At 41.2% G+C, this 20,570-nt stretch overlaps 1 protein-coding gene across 2 annotated transcripts; it reads right to left on the minus strand.

Moving 5' to 3' along the window:
* Positions 1-280: 280 nt before the first annotated feature.
* snap23.1 (synaptosome associated protein 23.1) lies at positions 281-20,295 on the minus strand. 2 transcript variants are annotated; one of them, XM_084043864.1, is made up of 8 exons: positions 20,166-20,295; positions 14,805-14,928; positions 10,419-10,460; positions 8,192-8,240; positions 7,325-7,442; positions 5,858-6,043; positions 3,393-3,537; positions 281-3,028 (listed from the first exon to the last, which is right to left on the minus strand). In XM_084043864.1, exons 2-8 carry the CDS (start codon positions 14,868-14,870, stop codon positions 2,966-2,968), a joined length of 669 nt encoding a protein of 222 aa, XP_083899990.1. In that variant the 5' UTR covers positions 14,871-14,928; positions 20,166-20,295; the 3' UTR covers positions 281-2,965. The 2 variants fall into 2 exon arrangements, with proteins under 2 accessions (XP_083899990.1, XP_083899989.1); XM_084043863.1 differs by lacking the exon at positions 20,166-20,295 and adding an exon at positions 19,075-19,250.
* Between the last annotated feature and the right edge of the window lie 275 nt (positions 20,296-20,570).

Raw genomic sequence — 20,570 nt, forward strand, 5'->3', positions numbered from 1 at the left:
TGCAATGTAGGTTCAAGTCCCATACCACCCCAGTGTACTGGATCACAAACCCGTGCAATGGGGTCAAGGAAGGGCCGTGTCCCTCACTGATGTTTCTAGAGAGTGAAGTTTGGTGCTTATGGCAATACAATTCAGACCCAGCTGAGATTTTACAGATGTCTATAAGACAGTTGAAACGAGAACAGTACTGCATCATATCAAACCCACCTCAATGGACAACTGGTTTAAATTAAATCACCATTAAGAGTTTGGATTGACTGCTATACAAGTGGGAACTGGATCACATTCTTTACAAGACTTTTATTGAATATAAACAATTTCACTTTCAAAAAGAGTAAGGATGAAACAATTTCAGGCGTGAAGTAAAGGCACTTTTACTATGTTAAATAATCATCCATTAACCAAACCGGGTACAAACAGGGACAAGTTGCATGTGTCAACATATTCCAAATAGGCCAAATTGTTGCAGTATTTACATTCCAGTGGCTGTTTGTAAGCTTCAGAACAAACAGCCTGCAGAAGAGAACTCTGGGTTCAGCTAATTAGATTAAGTGACAAGTTACAGGCTGAAGATGATCACTGTGCAGAACAACGTTCTGAATAGCAGTTCATTTCTGTCTTTACAATCTCAATAGGTGTTTGCCTGTGGCAGCTATGGGCAGATTAGCATTTTCATCAAAACAAGTCATAAAATGCATACTGTACATGAAATATATTCAGCATATTGTGTTGCCTCATCATTAGACTCATTTCCACAGCGGGGCCTAATAAGACCAGCCAGGCCTTATTACATTGCTAAATTTACCACCTCAACAAAATCTCATTTATTTTAGCAGTTTTGCCACCAGAAATAAATTCTGCTTTCCATCATCTGCTATAAAAAAATTACATTGGGCTCACTGTGAAAAAACTATTCATGCAACAATTCCAGGCGGTGGCGTTTCTTAGACACTGGCTGTTACAACACAACCATGGAACTAATACAACACATTAACAAGGTTCCTACACAATCTCCACTTTTCAAAACTCAATTTTTCCATGACTGGATTTCAATTTTTTTTGTCAGTGTTTGATATATTTTTAGGCTGAAATAGAGCTGAAGCTCACTCTTCAAAAACAATATCACAATATATGAAATGACAATGGAGTCTATCTTTGCATAAAATGTGTAGTTAATGTTTACATGTGCACCAGAACTGCACCACCTCTTTGCATTGTTTTTCCACATTTTCTGTGCAACTCCCAAACCTTTTAAGATCTTGACTTGACATTAACAAATGTATTTATGATGCATTCCATGTTCAGAGTCAGACTGTTCAGACCTGTGTAGGAACCCTCTACAAACTAGAAAAGAGGTAAAGAATGAGTTTCATATAGTCTGTAGGCTATAGATAATAAAGCCATAATGAAGTATTTACACCAGTATCACAATTAGGATAAAATGAAGGGTTTCCTTCCAAAATGCTATAGATCCACTCAGAACGAAATATCCAAACTTCCAATTATTACTAAATGTGAAAAATAGAAATTATGGAGAGAGAGAATGTATATAGAGAGTGTGTACACACATATATACATATATACCCACACACCCCCATTTATCTCAAGGTAGAACTGTAATGATACCATATTTTTTATGTTCACTGGCAGCATTTATTTAGCTAGAATTAAGAATTATAAGGAAAACAATTGGTGGATCTCTCATTTTGGAACAAAACTCTTCGAAAACCTCAGGAAAGACATAACATGGCAGTGAAATACAGCATTTGATCCATCAGTGGCAAAGGCAAATCTAACCATTGAACATATTCAAACAACGGCCGGGGTGGGGTTTACCACCCTCCATAGAGTATGAAGTAAGAGCAAAATGGCCACCGTGTGAATATGGTCTATAGCAATCATCTATTGCATCACATTTGATATTGTGTGTTTGTTACGTGCTCTCACATTTCAACCTTAGTGTAAAATAAACACGTTGCTTTACCCTAAGGCTGTAGCAAGAATTGAAATTCTCTCATATGGATTATAATCGTCTCTTGCTAGGAGGTATTTGGATTCTTTTATATATAAATTAGTTTCTCACAAAGGCAATCAAAAAAACATAAGTATCTGGAAGGCAAATCAGCATAGTTTATAGGCTTGCTATAAGTTAGAAAATAAAGAAACTGCATTCCTATAAAGTTGCTTATTACCTGGGGGTATTTACTAAAATCTAGTCAATATAAAAGTGTTTGTGTGTAAATCAGATTTTGTTCAGGCACACACACAAACACACAGAACATTATGAGTCAAAATAAAACAAACTTGTTGATTACAGCTTTTACATAAATGACACAGGGGTGTGTTAAAAAAATGCTAACTTTATTCGCAAGTCATTTTTCCTTAATAAAAGTAATTAAATAAGCAAGTAATCTCAAAACAATCACTTATAATAACAATTACAAGAGGAAACAATCACACAACGTGAAGTATTTCCCATAGCTTTGTAGCTGAACCACCCACAGCCATGTGAGGGTAGGACCAACAGGGGGCGATATACAAATGACTGGGGGTATATCGCTAGAACATTGCTATGGATCTGTGAACTTATCCACGCATATAAGAGATAGACAGGACTGCGAGCGAGGCCAGAGACAGCCAACAGTTCCAAGTGTTTCCAAATGGAAAAGTTCTGGACTACATTGTTTCCACTCTAGTTTGTTATAAAAGAACGAGGCAGAGAAACAGAAAGGTGAGATAGAAAGACAGAGGCAGCATAACTCTGCCACAACTCTTCCTGTTAAGGCTAAGATATGATCCTGACAGGCTCTGTGTATTTGGTTTTAATACAGCAGCAACAGACAAGTCAAATACTTCCTGTTTGGGGACAGTTTCTGATTGCCTTACTGCTCCTTCTGAGTGTTCTTCATCACTGTGAATAGAGGTTCAAAGCAGATGGTTGCAGCTGGAAGCAGGTTTTCTTCGTCTACTTGATGAGCTTGTTGGCTCTCTGGTTTGCTTCATCGATGCGGACCTTATTCATGTCCGCCTGAAGGAGAAAAAGATGAGACAGGTGATGGACAGGGAAAACCAAAACTAACTACTAATACTTTCAACAAAAGAAAAAGCACGACCGCATCCAGTAACCATCAGTTGATAAATCTGTTTCCCTGTTTACACTTTGCTTCTTGCTTGCTTATTAACAGTGATACAAATGTTTACATACACTGTAATATCATAGTATACCAGCATATAAAAAATGATCTAATAAGGCAGGTGGTAGATACGTCAACCTGGGTCACAGCGTGTCACAGGATTCCAGTAAGTTTCCACAACCCCCTCCCACACACATACACATAGTATATTGCCATAAGGACCACGACATCTGATGAAGAGCACATCTCATGTCTCACCTTGTCTGTGATGCGGTCAATCACTTTATTCTGCTTGTCGATCTCGCCACCCATGTCAATGGCCATGGTTTTCAGGTTGCCGAGGATGCTGCCCACCACATCCAAGTTATCCTCCATCTCATCCTCCCGCGCATCGTTGGTTATCCTGCGCGACAGAGACAGTGGAAGGAGGAAAAAAAAGGTGTAAAAAAGGCTACATAGTAAAATCCTCAGTGTTCATTTATCCATTTGTAACTCTTGAGAATGTACAAGGGTAACACCCTCTTTGTCAAAACTTTTTCTTTTTTTTCACAGAACCAGGAGATAACATGTTCCAAAGATTTACTGCTCCATTCACTTCCTGGTTAAAGTATTTGGGAAATATTCTGTATTTCGGCTCCTGTGTTTTACTATGTATTTTTGGCGAAACATGCTATTTTCAACTGGCTGCAATTATGGAATAGATTACCGTAATCAGATTTTTTTTTCTTGATTCTACGAGACCTCCGTGTGTGTAATGAGGGGATCACCGTGAGGACGGTAATCATGGAAAATATTCTGTGACTACTTGAAAAGGTAAGAAAATCGTTAAAAACGCTGGCACTGGCTGTACCCCGTTTTAAAAAACCTCTGGCACTCAATGTGTTAAAAACGCCTTCTAAATCCTAACCTAAGTTTTCAGAAAAACATCTTCATTATTTTAAAGAACTGAAAAAAATCATGTTGCTATATACATTGCAACATCTAAAATGACACAGATAGTATAACATCATATACAGTAGGCTTTCCCGGTCTTAATGGGTTAACAAACCCTCCCCTGAATATAATCCTTAATGAGTCTCTGAGGGGAGTGGACATTTGTCCTGGACTTAGAAGCGAATCACAGCGTGCAACACTGTAAAATCCTCAGTGTTCATTTGACTCCGACAGTGTACAAATGGAACCAAACACGTCCGTTTGGTTCCATTTGTACACTCTCTTGAGTTACGAATAGATAAATTAACACGGAGGATTTTACTGTGTACATATTGAGCAGCTTCTGTCTACTGCAGCAACAGTTAACTAGGCTGTGTATGATTCACATGAAAATGCATTCACTATTCATTTTAACATATGCATAGTCATGAACGAATTAGGGTGTTTTGGAGAGGGATTGAATACAAAGCAATCTGCATGTTGGTGGTTAGTCCATGTCTGAGAAGCGAACGGTCTATTACTCTAATGTCGAAGCAAGGGGGCGGGGGGTGCGGGTGTACCCGGAAGTTGAGACGCACTGTGATTGGCCAGTAGTCACTTTGAGTGGCAGTTGGGGCAAACGCAGTCAGTGGGTCAAACACAGTCCCCACCAAAAATATTTACGATTCTGTCCCTATCGGTACATAACTCGGACGGCGCTGAGTCGACTAGCAGACCTTCGGCCGGTCGTTGCGGGCACTCGCGCCTGGAGGCGCTCGGGCGCAACTCCTCGGCCTCAAGGTCTGCTGAGTCGGCGCGCCTCCGTCATGGTCCAAAAATATACTTTATCGGCGAAAAAAAGAAGTCCGCGGATGACTGAAAAAGTTTCACCCCAAGCGGGAGTCGAACCCAGCCTACCAATGGTAGTGGGGTGGGAGTCTAGTGATTAGCGAGGTGCGCCACTGAGGCCGGTGCCGAAATTGGGTATTTTGTTTGTATTAGAATGTGACGTCCTAACTCTTCTATTGTAGAAGAAAGAGGGCGGGGGCGCCTCGCCCCGAAGGGGCGAGGCTCCCGCCCCCTTGCTTCGACATTAGAGTAATACGCTGTTCGCGTCTGAGAAGGCATATCTAGAAGGCTCGCATTTGTCAAATATTTGTGCTGCCTGCATCACTGAGGGAACTGGCTAGAGTACCGGTAAGTGTTTGTGGTGAAAAGTGGAACTTTTCTGAGAGTGTTGGCAGACGCTACTTCACAGAAAATGTGCTTTATCACTTTAAGCTGCAATGCCTGGCTATCATGACCTATAGGCATTGCATCATGATCTCCCGCATGAGATGAAATTTCTACCCGGGCCAGGGGAGATATTGCTATACGAGCATCAGGCAGTCCTACTTGTCCACCAGTAGGTTTCCTATCGGACACCAGGGTCTAAATTCCTCCAACCGCAAACAATGCAGAAGTGCTAGTTATATTGTATCAACATACTCTGCCATGCAGATTGGCTAAAATAATGTTTTATAATAATGTTTTATTCATTAAAATAAGTACCAGATTATAGATTTAATACCAATTTTCGAATGATTGTATGATACGATGGCATTGGTTAAGTGGAAGAAACAGGAGTTGATCCAATAAATATACGTCTGTGTCCTACACAACAGTCCACTACACAACTCCATATATAGGGAGTAGTGAAAGACTTTGGACACAGCCAACACATATATTTTTATTAATACCAAGTTACATGTTTCAGTTGACATTATGAACATCTCCAAACAAAAGTACTAAGATCTGGATAGGAGTCCCACCTCTTGATGTAGGGTCCTGAAGGCGCTGAGGTGTTGACCTGGGGAGCTTGGCCGTTACGGACCCCTGAGGGCTGCTTGGAGACCACGGCTCCATCCCCCTCGCCTTTGCCGTCCTCGCCCCCTCCGATCCCCCCTCCAAGCCCCCAGGTACGCTTGTACTTCGAGTCGTGCTCTATGGACGACACCCTGAAGAGAGAAAACAGCCCATCAGAACAAAGCAGGACGTGGAAGTGCTTAGGTGAATGTTACTATAATGTACAAGAGTTAAAGGCTTTTTACTACTACAGTACTAAATTAGTACTATCATCACAGCATGCTAATGGAGAAGACATGTTCTCTTACTTTATCTGTAGGTAATCATCATAGAATCCACTCCTCCATTGTGAAAGCATTTTAGAAAGATTGATTTAAATTTTAGAACAGGGTAATAAACACACACACCTATTAACCTCTTAAGCCCCATTTAAAAACAATAGCGAATTGTAGATCTGCTATTTGCTTGTCCAATGCCCAAAATATGGGTTGAAAGTGGGTAATGCACACTCAAACACATTCTCTATTGCTATGCATGGTTAGTGAGGGGGAAAAAAGTTAGCCAGATTGTAGCATTGCTTGACATAGTGAAAAAAGTGGGGGAAACTGTGTGTGTGGGGGATTGTAAGTATGAGTCATGAAGATTCTGTATGAATAGAAATGCTGGAATTGTTAATGCCACTATTGCAGAACTCCATGGCCACTAGGTTTCTGTCAGGTATAGCGCTAAATTAATTTCACTAACCAGAGGCTGGATCAGGACAGAAGCCAAGTACTATGCATCACAAGAACCTAAAACTTTATAGTTCCACCTTCTTGCATGCACTCTCTGTGTGTGTGTGTGTGTGTGTGTGTGTGTGTGTGTGTGTGTGTGTGTGTGTGTGTGTGTGTGTACACAACAGTGTCAATGAGAAATGCTTTCTTTGCAGAGTGGAGAGACTGAAATGGTATTCAGGCCAGGCTACTCTAAAACACTTTGGTGAAACTGACGGGAGTGAAAATTCTTTTCAGCAGGGTTAGTTGTGCACGGTGGTCTAGCCTGATTATCAAACGGTACAGCGGAGGTGCCATGACGATGTGCCAAAGGCTGTTCGAGTGGGTGGAGGTTTTCGTTCTACCCCACCGCTACTCCGGGTGCTTCCACTAATAATTAGTTCCTCCCTCTCTGCTTGAGGGTGTCCTAATTAGTGAAATCACCTGGTGTAGTGGTAGTGCACAGAAAAATCCTTGTTGTTCATTTGACTCAGAGTTTACAAATGGAACTAAATCGACCCACAAGGGTCCATTTGGTTCCATTTGTACGCCGTCTGAGTTTACCACCAAGGATTTTAATGTGTGCTCCCGCTCAGCCATCTGTGGAACATCACTGGAGACCTTTGTGGTACAGGAAACACTGTTAAGTGTGTGTGTGGTTCATGCAGGCATGAAGTATACCTATCACAGGGGCAGACACAGAGGCCACAGCACTTGGAGAGGTCTGTGAGGTTTTTTTCAGCCTGTCTCATGTCCTGGTTGATCTGATCCATGCCATCCTCCACACGCCTCAGCTGTTCTGCAAACACACACACACACACACACACACACACACACACACACACATACAAAACCAATACTGAACACCAGCTTTGCATAAGTTGCACGCAAACATATTTCCTACAAAGCACATTGAATTTCTCTGTGCATTAAATGTGCTATATGAATTAAGTTTGACTTGACATTGTCAATATTAGTGCTTCACAAGTTGCCATCTAATAGAATACACTGACTTTACCAGCCTATAGGAAGATGTAAAAGCATTGGTGATTTTCGCTGTCTGACAATGGGTGATCACACCAACCTTGGTAAATGGCAAAGCGATCATGTGCCCGAAGAGGTTGCCCATCCCACTTAGAACAATATTTGATACATTTGGTATGGTTGTTTCTGGGTTCATGTCACATTTCAAAATATGCCTAACATTTCATACAGTGTCACATTTGCATACTTTCATCAAGGTAGAAGTCACATCTGCATACTTTCATCATGGTAGAAGTCACAAAAAAAAATTTACTCATTTGTAATGGTCTATTTGGTTACACATGTACACTCAAAGTTAAATTAACACTGAGGATTTTACTGTGTAGTACGCAAGTGCCAAACTGAGGTGGTGCATCTCTCAAAAGTGGCAAACAGCTCAAACTGAGGCTGGCATCACTCTGTGAGTTAAAGCCTATCGCTGTCACGGTCATGACAGAATGGGAGCAATGAAAATCAGAGGCATCCTGGAGGCATCCTGTGCCACTGCTGTGGGTATGTCTGTACCTCCTTGTTGGTCCAACATCACCATGGTGTTGACGCCCGTCTGTTTGCTCTGGAATACACAAAAAAAAACAATATTTTCAGACGCAGGAATAAGGTGACTACGTTCATTTTGGCTTTGAGAAGGAGGGTAGGAAGGCTGGTCGACTTTGTTCATTTATCAAGATTTAGCTAACTCCTAGAGATATATAAAGGCTGCAATCCTGAACTATTTTAATGAATAAAACCATTTCAACTGATGTGTATGTTGCAGTATGTTGATAAAATATAAACATCAGCACATCTGCAGGGATTGGAGGTGGTCTCCCTAGTCTCCAATTGATAAATTTAGACACTAGTGTCAGGTAGAACACCTAACTATAGGTTGACAAGTTTTTGACAACCAAGGTTTAAATTTTAGCTTGTAATTAAAGTAAATAAAAGATGAGTGTTATTTCTTTTTTCATTTACTGCTTTCTATAGTTTTAGCATTTTTTGCGATATTTTTTACAGTGGGTGGGGGCATTCTGTCCGGTGGCTAAATATGCCTTTTTTACACAATAAAAAAAGGTCCTGTGGTCTTTGATGGCCAGATGCGAGTTATTGGGGGCTAGAAGAGCTACTGTAAATAATAATAAAGAAAACGCCAGGTTATTGTGTAAAAAGAATACATATTTAGCCACCGGACAGAATGCCCCCACCCACTGTAAAAAAGATGACGAAAATTGCTAAAACGATAGAAAGCAGTACATTTTAAAATTTTAACACTCATCTTTTATTTACTTTAATTACAATCTAAAACAAAAAGGTTATGGACTGCAGCATTAAAAGATGTGGGAATGCTCAGTCATTCGCTATTGAACTATAGTTTCAATTTGTCGTCCTCCACCGTTTTGTTTTTAAGTGATATTTTTAATGAAGACCTCTTCGTTTCTCATATCATTCTTCTGTTACAAATATGTTAAATTCTCTGTGTTCTATTGTACTGTCACACTTAATCGTGGTTTTAATTCATCACTGTGTCGTAATACTTCATGCTTTATCCCCATGCAAATAAACATGAATTCACTCATTATCATTCAAATGTTTTTTACTCGTCAATTTACAGCAGTTTAAATTGACTGACAAATCCACTGAGCATATTGCCCTGTCGTACGACAGCAACATTTGCCAAACAGAACAGATCTACAAGCTAACAATGCATTGTAAGCTTTTAGATCCGTTCTTTTTTGGCAAGCTTAATTTAGGGTGACCAGACTGTTTTGGCCGGGATTGTCACATTTTTCAAGCTGTGTGTCCCGAATCCCGACAAATATCTGTAAAACACTAATACGTCCCGGTTTTCAACATTCACTACAAAATCGTCCCGGTTTTCACCAGAATTACAATAATAATAGTTGTTTTCAGTGGTTGCATAGACGTTTATCATGTTCTTTTCATATAAACATACTCACATAACCAATCACACAACAACATGAACAAATGCATTGCGTGACTCAATTCAACACTGAGTTGTTGCCTGTATGCAAGACCTATGGTACGTATACATGTGCGCGTGCATGGATGTGCTGCCATGAATGGGCGCGCGCGCACGGCGAACGTGCGTATTGAATCAAGGGTCCCGGTTTGAGGGGCTGAATATATGGTCACCCTAGCTTAATTCCTTTTTTTTTTCTTTTCTATGATGTTATGATATCTTCGGATGAATGGTACAGTACAAAAATGTCATAACTCCATCCCGCCACAGCTTAAAACATGCGTCAACAGGCCTTGCGTTAGATCGCGTATTTTAATAGCTTTTTTTTTTTAGGTGAGATCTGACGTTCATAGTGACAGAACACTATGCAAAAAAGAAAAAAAAGTAACGGAAGTCTCTAGACGAGATTTCAATCTCAAGATTTCAATCTCGTCTAGAGAGACTTCCGGGTTTTTCCCCCCCGTTTTTTCACTATGAACGTCAGATCTCTCTCTCTCAAAAAAAAAGAAAAGCAATTAAAATATGTGATCTAGCGCAAGGCCTATTGGCGCACATTTTAAGCTGTGGCGGACCCGGGATGGAGATATGACATTTTTCTACTGTACCATTCATCCTAAGATATCATAACATCATAGAAAAGGTAAGAAAACCGTGGTCCAAAATTCCCCTTTAAGAAGCCATCCACACCAAAAGTGCTGCATGCTTTTGTGGTGGTTAACAATGGATGTGAGTGTAAAATGATCCAGAGCATGAAGGAGTTGGAGCTGGTCTCACCTCCTCTGCCATCTGCAGCATCCGCCGGGTGCTCTCCAGTGACTGTAAGGGGGAGGGGAGACAACAGGTGGGGTTAGTTAATGCATGGACACACACACACATTCATCAGAGAGAAAAAGAAAGAGGCTGACAGAGATATGCAGTGAAAAGGAGGGATACACAGTGAATGAGGAAATCAATAATATAAGGCAGAAAGAATAGGGGACAAGTGAAACTGAAAGTGGTAAAGTAGAGAAGGATAATGAAGAGTGGAAAGATCTATAGTGTGACTGTAAAAAGGATATATGCCCGACAACACAATACACAGGGAATAAGTTAAGGAATAATGAAAGCAGAAGGAAAGAATAGGGGAGAAAGCCAAACAGAGTGGTAAAATAGGGAGGGATAAGGAAGAGTGGAAAGATCTATAAGTGAATGTAAAAAGGTATACACGTATGACCGACAAAACATAATACACATATATTCAAATATCAAGACCCGACTTTCATTTGTTCAGATTGACATTTTGGTCTGTAACCAGTGTAGTGAGTGTATACAAGGCAGACACCTACGTACAGGTTTTGTCACTGTGGCTCAGAAAAACAATATCTATCAGCTTGGACTCTTCCTGATCAGGTGACTGAGATAAAGTTAACACAAGCAGCTAACAGCACTGTGACGCATGAGCACACACACTCTCTCTCACACACCTTTCAACCAGGCGTCCCTATTTTGGGCTTGCCATTATAGGCAAAAACGTAGAATAGCTGATCTACAAGCTCAACACGTAAGCACATTGTGACCTTGCAGATCGGCTATTTTGCCACGCAACACAAAGGAGTATAAAGACACCAAACACCAATGATTTGTGATGCATGGAAAACATTGCAATTGCACATTGCAGTGAGAAATAGCAGTGGTCTGAACTTCCCCTTTGCAGGTTGGTACAGTTTTGGGATTCTGTTGCAAGTGGTTACAAGTTGCAAATCGTTGCATCGCTAATCATGGTGTGGACTGGGCTTAAAATAGGCTCTATGCACAGCTGTCATATTGGAAAGAAATTGGGCCTCTTCCTTCCTATTACCAATGACACTAATGAAGGCACTGTTACATATGTGGTTCTCAAACCTTTTAATTTCAAGGACCCCCATAACTCTCAGAGTTACACACCCGTAAGGGGCCATTTGGAACCCCCTCAAGGAAACCATGAGGGTACCTGGAGTCGGACCACACTTTGAGACCCACTTGGAACAGAGCCTTCATTAGTATCATTGGTAACACTAAAGCACAGGCAGCCATGCATAAGCACAGAAGAATACGCAAAAACACAACGGGGGGTAAAGCAAGTAGGTTAGGTAGGGGCACATATGGACACCCCAGACACACACACATAAAGGCAGCAGTGTCTTGACAGCAGGGTGGAATGCAGTCAGTCCAGGTATATGTGAAGCCTTCCTTCAAGCATCTATTAATACCAAGCGGCTGTTCGGAGAGGTGGATTGGTGGTGACATAAGAGTGCAGGCGTAGGGGAGAGAGAGAAAGAAGACATGGACTCTCGTCACGATCTCAGTGTCAGCATGTCTAATGAACTGTTAACAAGAGCGTGCCGGGTCCAGGTTGTCTCATTCTCTCTGTATTATGTTTGCTCGGAATACATTAAAACTGCGAGAGTGAGAGGCAAAGGGTGATGAAATGTTTTTTAAAAAATGTCAGAAAAGGAAGAAGGTTGGAGAATGAGGAGATTTTGAACTTAAGCAGGCATCTGCGTGCTAAGCCTGAACAACATCAGGTTGGATAAAGACTACAGTATGTCTAGCGGATACCTCAGACTTGGTAATTAAGTGCTGAGGTGTCGCACAGAACACTAAGATCCCAGCTCTGAGGTGCTCCAAGGAAAATGTTTTGAGATGAAACTAAACTTTTTGTTACCGGGTGTTTGGGGAGACTTAATTGGGCTTGGCTAAATGCTTTAACAACAACACACACCACAACAACAAAATCACGTTAAACCAGGTTTTTCCTGACATGCTGTGAACATTATTAGTATCAGTAGCAGTTACCCAAAGCCAGAGAGGCAAGCCCAGTTAACGCAGGGACCCATCTTATGCAATGTCCAATCTATGACCTCCACCTCCTGACCAAGCGGTCACCCGAGGAAGCAGGAGAGAGAAGTACAAGAAAAAAGGAGAAGCAGTTCTGGTTAAGAGACAGAGTAAAAACAGACAACAAAGGAAGCAGCATGAGATTAGTATAGTAACGGTTACAGCAAGGTGAAAGACGCTCCCTACTCCGAGTGGACCCTTACGAGTCCATTTGTACACTCCGAGTTAAACTAACACTGAGGATTTTGCTTTGTAGGATGGTATTATCCATTTGGCTCCATCTGAAGCAGCATGCTCAGTCATATGATGCCTTGGAGTGCTGATTAAACCAAATTGGGCCTGATAATACAACAGACCTGATGTAGCTGACAGAGCTCAATGTGTGAAAACCACAGAGGCAAAGTGGGGATATCAAAATTCAAAATTTAAGTAGTCACATCTCATGTACAGGTACACAAGAGTCAAATTCATTGATTTCGGCTTCTCGACATTGTATGTACTGTACATTTATCTGTACTAGGCTGATGTCGATGGGAACGATGCCCGTCGGGAACGCATGCCCCTCCGGTAATGCAATACCCGTTGTCAGAGTACCCATTGCACCTGTCTGGCTCTCTGTGTCCCTATTATACCCATATTTGGAGATCGCTGTCTGTCTGTCTTGTCTATGGAGATACATTGCCACACAGCACTTCTGGACAACCATCGACCGACTGACTCCCTCGGGTCCTCCGCTGTGATACGCATGCCCAGTCTGAAGTTGATCGGTCAGATGGTTCTCGAGATATGTGGGCCGCACCCGGACGGACAGACAGAGATTCTGTACCAATTATAGACAGATGTGTATGTGTATATGTTTATGTGTATTGTGTGCAGTTATAAATATTAAGTGTTGGGTGCCTGTGTGTGTTGGGATGCGTTTAAATAATTTAGTGTGGTGACTAAGGTGTTGTGTAGGTCCTGCGGCTTCTGCCTTAATAAATGCCTTAATATAACGGTTGTTTGCCCATTAATGTGTGATTGTGTATGCACAGCTCCGTGTGTGTGTGTGTGTGTGTGTGTGTGTGTGTGTGTGTGTGTGTGTGTGTGTGTGTGTGTGTGTGTGTGTGTGTGAGAGAGATTGTGTATGCACAGCTGTGTGTGTGTGTGTGTGTGTGTGTGTGTTAGGCAGACAGGTAACAAGCCTTTGGTGTCTATTGATACAAAAGGTATCAGAGCCTTGATATATGGGGGTAAATTAGGCATGAAGCACTGTACGATTCCCATAAAGGCTTTGCCTAATAATCAACTCTGAAACAAACGGGTCTAATTACCCTAGCGTAACGCTATACTGCTTCCTCAACACTGTGAGTGTGCGAGTGTGAGCGTATACACACACACACTGTGATCATTTCAATTTGTGCAGCTTTTCTTTTTCCTCAGGAAGATTTTTTTTTTAATCTGCACTGTTGAATTTATGGATGTCCAGAATATTTGAATAACAACACAGCTATAATGCTTCTGCAATAACAGTGTGTGTGTGTGTGTGTGTGTGTGTGTGTGTGTGTGTGTGTGTGTGTGTGTGTGTGTGTGTGTGTGTGTGTTTTTTTTATACAAATTTGTATAGCTACACTTTTAATCTGAGATAAAAGGTGTCGAGTCTATTATATCAGCACTGCTGATATTAATGGGGGACTTGAGGATAATTATTAGCACTTTGGACATGAAGGAACAAAGACCAATGTTTGATGTCTCTGGTCCCTGTGGGTGCATGGGCATGCTTCTTTTGAAGGTTATGGTTTTTCAATCAAGTGTGTTATGTTTGTTGGATCATAACAATATACCTATGCAAATCATTAGCACCAAAACATTAGCAGTTTGGACATTAATTCATTATTTCTCACCCATTGTGGTGTGCATGTGTGTCTGTGCATGTTAATGCGTGTGCGTGTGTGCGTGCGTGCGTGCGTGTGTGTGTCTGTCTTAGCGTTCTGCAATGGAACAACTTTAGCAGCACATAAATGTATAAATAAATTCATGCTCCCTAGAAAATAGGAAATGGAGCATGCATGCGATTTCAGATTCAAAAGTAGGCACAGACATTTTAGTTAATTCCGCTGATCAGGCACCCTGAAGTTCTCTCCAGTGATGCAAAACTTTTCAATTTAGGATCACGTGGCTCCTGGGAGGAAATGCCACCGCGTTTTTGTCTGACTAGCATGTATATAAGAGCCCATATGACACAAAAAAATAGAAAAATGAACACTGAGGATTATATGTATTCACTGTTTCCTCAACATCTTGTGTGTGCGTGTTCAACAGTACCTCATCAGTCACTTGGTTGGCCCTCATGGTGATGTCCTCCACTGTCATGTCGTTGGTGTTGTTCATGGTGCCGTCTTTCTGTTTGGAGGCTCCTCCAGTGCCACGGAACTCGACACTTGTAGTCCTGGGAGGACAGACGGACACGTTGTCATCACATAGGAGGGAGACAATGCGTCAATGGACGGCAACTTGTCCAGAATAATAACTATGCGTTCATTTAACGCTGACAAATGGCATTACAAATGCCATGGATAAATGAACACTGAGGATTTTATTGTGCTCCATATTTAATGGCTATTTTCTATTGCAACAGGTAATTAAAAAAATCACACCCTGTGTGAAGGTAGCGGCGCCTTTGATACATTATGTCATCGATATGTGTTTATAATGTGTTTATAGCCATGTGTCACGTGAAGCTTGACCAATCACTTTGTTGACGGGTCTGACCAATCAGAACGTTGAAATAAATATTTCTAGATATTCCTCATTGTTTATTTAGTCATTGTTTATATAGACATCTAATTCTATATTCATGACATCATAGTGATGTCATGAATAGTCCCCTTGCCTGACAAATCAGAACCTTGACGGGCCTGACCAATCAGAACCTTGACGGGCCTGACCAATCAGAACCTTGACGGGCCTGACCAATCAGAACGTTGATGGACCTGACCAATCAGAACCTCGACGGGCCTGACCAATCAGAACGTTGACGGACCTGACCAATCAGAACCTCGACGGGCCTGACCAATCAGAACGTTGACGGACCTGACCAATCAGAACCTTGGCGGGCCTGACCAATCAGAACGTTGACGGACCTGACCAATCAGAACCTTGGCGAGCCTGACCAATCAGAACGTTGACGCAAAAGCCAGGTATAGAGGGCTAATATCCGCTCTATAGACGGGTTTCATGTTTGTAAACATTGAGAGGATATGACCGCGCAGAGGAGGGGGAAGCGGGGGAAGCCTATAGAGGGCGCCATTACCCGCAGCAGCTCTGGTCAAATGTCCATTCATAAAAGAAATGATCTTCACCGGGTTTAATGAAAGTAGATTAAATTATGCAGTTTGTAATACCTTGTTTACTCAATAAAAATGATTTGTTGGAAGTTGGATCTGTTTGTATATAATAGCAGCATTATGCCTATTATGCCTATAATAGCAGAATTATGGCTATCTAACTCCCGAACATAACAACAGAGTGAACGGCGCAACAATTCGTTTCCCCCGAGCATGCGCAGATTGCGCATTCTGCTCTGTGATGACGTCGCGCGGAAATCCGTCTATACCTAAAGGTATAGAGCGGCTAGCACCGCTAAATATATGGGATAGGATGACAATATTGCTAATATGCCAAGATACTACAATGAATCATCAACTGTGGAAACCAAGTCACTATATTGCTCATGAATAATAGTGCAACCTGAGGCACTTGTGATTTTCATTACAAGCTTCTTCCACATGTCTGTGTCCATGTGGTTGAATTACATATCTCTTTGTCTACACTGAAAACATAATTAAGGTGATAGAATCTAAAGGTGCCCAAGTAGCCTATAGTATAAGATATCCAGTGTTTTTCTTCCACACATGTAGACTACCAACAACATGCGAATTACCCGGACTGACAAAATAACAAATCAATAGCACTGCGTGTGTTTGCAGTCTCGAATCAATTTCTGCTAGTGATAACTACCCAAGTCTACCTTCAAGACAAATAACCTGAGAACATATAGCATACCACTGATAATTGAATCTACACACACAGCACAGGGAAGGAATACAATGCAAAACGTAAACAAATTGGGTTCTTTTCCTGCACCTGGGGATGGAATGTTTGTAGTCTGAACACAAGGAGCAGGTTGCATAGAGAACAGATTCCATTGCAAAGACCAGCAGCAGTTCCTTGTTGCTAGGTTTAACTGGAGTATAGCTAATAACAAGGAAGCAGACTATGAGAGGGGCAGTGATAATGAGGTTGACATAGCAAAATGAGGGTCATGAGACTGGTCGCTGGCGGAAGACCTTCATTTCACTGCGTTTAATTATAGTAAGATATGGAGTTGGAGTAATATTCCGTATGCCTAACCCTTCATAGTTGATATGCATCAAATAAACAAATACATGTATGAATGTATATTACTGTACCGTATGCAACAGAAATGTATTTTGATAAGGAGTTACAAAACTTCCATTCTACGTTATGGGCTAGTTTTATTTCTAAAGCTTGGCTAATTGGGCAAACTAGACTGTATAATTATAGTACATGCATGCAATATGAATGAGATCAGTTAATTTGATGCATATCAAGTATGATGGCATACAGAATATTATACTCCATGTTTTTACTATAATTTGTATAGTTGGTCTCAAATGGCCTGCGCAAAACGCTGTGAAAAGAGGGTCTTCCGGTCACTGGCAGTTGTGAGTAAACTGGGTATACTAGCATAGATAGGTTTAGCTGGTGGTGGTCTTATGCTTAGTCTAAGGTACTTTTATCTGGGCAAGGTCCATGTTTTACAATGACGTCACATAATTTCTTCATCTAGGCCTGGTGATACATTGTGACACCAGGATTCAACTTGCTTTAAAGACACTCGTTAAAAGAAACAATTTAACTGTAATTCACAGAATAATGGTAAAGCCTTCATTCACAAATTTTCTATAGATTGAATAATGGCTGAATAATAGCCGATTTACGCCTACAGTTTTACAATCATGAAAGCACTGGAAACCTTGACTGCTAGAAGAAATCAAAAATAAAGGTTACCGTTTAATCCAAAGTGCATGTTATAATATGGTCAAGGTCCCAGTTTTACAATGTTAGCCACAGGGCTGTGTGCTGACAGGAAGGTTTTGATATGGCTGGAACATAACAAACAACTACGAAGACAACAGACTGGCAACATAGTATCAGGCCATTGTTTCATCTGGCATTTTATATAGCAGTAGTTTTGAAGCATAATTTCAGCTGTAGTTCCTGTTCTTGTGCAGCTTGTGGCCATGATAAAACCTGCACAACTTGGATTACTTCATTTTTTATATATATACACACACACACACACACACACACACACACACACACACATATATATATATATATATATATATATATATATATATATATATATAGGGGGTAATTAATTAAGGGTAATTAATTACATTTCTAGAGCTTGGACTCTGGCCTAAATTTTACCATTTAATTTCACATCTTCTCCAGCAGTGAAGATCATTTTCTTGTTGTGGCAGCGGTTATACCACTCCTTAATGAATACAAAGGGAACATTTCAGACTGTACTACTCAACAATTGAATTGGGGCCTTGTTGATTCACAAAAGCAGTTTATGTTGCACAGAAGGAGACTGCGATGTAAAAGACAAAGCAGATTAACTGTAATGTATGTCACAGATGGTTTTCTCAGGACGCAGCTTTATTTCCTCTCTCCTTCCCTCCCCGCTCTCTTCCTTTAGAGTTCAAGTAACATTTTCCTGTTTTCGCAATAACCCCTCTGAACTATGTTCACTTTTACTCATAAATCCCCCCCATGCAAAAGCAAATGGAAGGTTGGCAGACAGTCATGCGGTGGACTCTGGTTTTATTGGGTCCTATAGGCTCGCCTCAGGGCCTGTGTTTTCTGACTGACCACTGGCCCTGCCTGGACTGACGGCTTTTTGCAACTCAAACACAGGACTCTTTATTTACAGATACTGTTGTACTCCAATGACAACGTAAACAACAGTGTTGTTGTTGAGAATGTCAATAGTGACAGATCGATTACTTGAACTGAAATTTTTCAATCCAAAATAATAGCACTCCTTGTGTATAGACATGGAGTTAACCCTTCATGATCTGGACGTGCCTTGTTTGGTCAATAAAACGTCAGTTTGGTTTTAAAATTGGATTTGCTAAGCATCTATAAAACAAATATTATATATTTAAACAGGTTATCATCAGAGTCCCTCTTATACAATACACCAAACATGAATACTGATGTAAGCTCTACAGTCACGACAGTAAATTCACCTTTTGTCCACCAGTGTCCAACACTGCTGATACTCCATCATGCACTACACCAGTCATCTATACATACATCAAAGAATCGCTACATGGCGTTCTATATCACCTGCATTTACCTGATTGTAGAGCTTAACAACCTTAACATCAACAGCCAAACCAGCCAGTATTGGCTGGTGTTCCCATCCTGGCTGAACACACACACTATAATTGTACTGGGTCTCTGGAGCAATTTAAAAAGCCTTTACAATACATACCCATTCATGTTGCCTTGACTGTAGTTCCCTCACAGTGCCAGGCCAATAACTTATGGCTAACTCCTGTCTTCCTACTGGGAGGCTGGGACACACATTTCCTGCTAATCAACCCAAACCTGTTCCTCCAGATCTGGCAACTACAAACTCTGACGTCTTTTTCTTTAGTGGAAACCCCCCCCCCCCCTCCTCATTGGGCTAATACATTCATACTTCAGGACTTTTTTTTTCTTTCAGCCCATATCATTTGCAGGTCAATTCCCGCTATGCCACCACATGACAGGGCGTATGATGTCGATTAGTCAGCTGTTGGTTAACCACGTATGAACCCTAGTCTGGGGGCAAACATTCAGGGGGAAAATATCAGATCTACAAGCTTACAGAGCTTTTGAAGAGATCTGGTGTAAAGGGGAGAGGACATACAGGTATATACTCCTGGGGGACACCAGTAAGTGAAGTATAATGTTTGGTTAGGTTGTGAAGTCAAGTCAGAGATGTGGGCTCATCTGCCATCTGTACACAGTCAACAGCCGGTGACATCATACTATGATGCAAAGTCGCATTTCTTACCAACCACGACTGTTCATCAGAAGTACTCCACTACATCTCAGAGGAAAATATTGTACTTGTACACCACTACAATTATTTGAAAACTTTAGTTACTAGTTACTTCGTAGATTTTTATTATTATTACAAAACACACTAACCACTTCAGCCGTATATATTTTTTGGCCATTTGAAAATAGATGACATTTTGATGCCAATAATTGGTACTTTTACTCAAGTAAAATGTTCATTCCGGACTTTTACGTATATAACAGTATTTCTACATTGCAATATCGATACTTAAAAGTAAAAAATGTGAGAACTTTTTCCACCAGTACTTTTTTACAAACTTGTCTGTGACACATTGTTTGTAAAGTTGCCGTTGAGCAGGTTCCGGTAACTCTCTCTCTCTCTCACTCACACACAGCAGTTAGCTCATTGTGCTAGCGCGCTAGTTCCGCTTTCTATCAATTAACCAGCCAAACAAATATGTTGACTGGCAACCAGACAGCGATTGTTATCAAGGTGAAGGTAGAAAAAATACTTACAGACAAGCTTCCTTGTCCACCTTTTGGAATTCGTCCTAGTTTCGGTAAGTATGTCAACTTGGCCGAGAGGCGACAGGATTCCTTCACTCAACTCCGGCTCAACTCCGCCACTTCGGACTCTAAATCCCATAGTCAGAGGGGTACTGTCGCGCTGTAATTGGCTGGATGGTTGTCAGTGACAACCATCCAGCCAATTACAGCGCGACAGTACCCCTCTGGCCAGGCAGCAGCTGGTGCGGTGATGAGGCATCAGATCCGCTCTACCATTGTCATCAACAACATGTGTGCATGATAAACTCTATCTAATCACAAGTCTCTTTATTTTACATCACCTACTATGGCAAGGTTAGGTTGTTTATTTAGACCTGAGATAATCTACCTGCACTATTCCAACGTTAACTATGC

Source organism: Gymnoscopelus microlampas (assembly GCF_963454915.1).
Source record: "Gymnoscopelus microlampas genome assembly, chromosome: 20".
Taxonomy (NCBI): domain Eukaryota; kingdom Metazoa; phylum Chordata; class Actinopteri; order Myctophiformes; family Myctophidae; genus Gymnoscopelus; species Gymnoscopelus microlampas.

Excerpts from the sequence above, each read along its gene's own strand:
- snap23.1 (XM_084043863.1), bottom strand. Across the intron at positions 10,461-14,804 it reads CCAACCAAGTGACTGATGAG|TCACTGGAGAGCACCCGGCG; the intron begins GTACTGTTGAAC and ends TCCCCCTTACAG. Across the intron at positions 3,029-3,392 it reads TTGACCGCATCACAGACAAG|GCGGACATGAATAAGGTCCG; the intron begins GTGAGACATGAG and ends TTTCTCCTTCAG.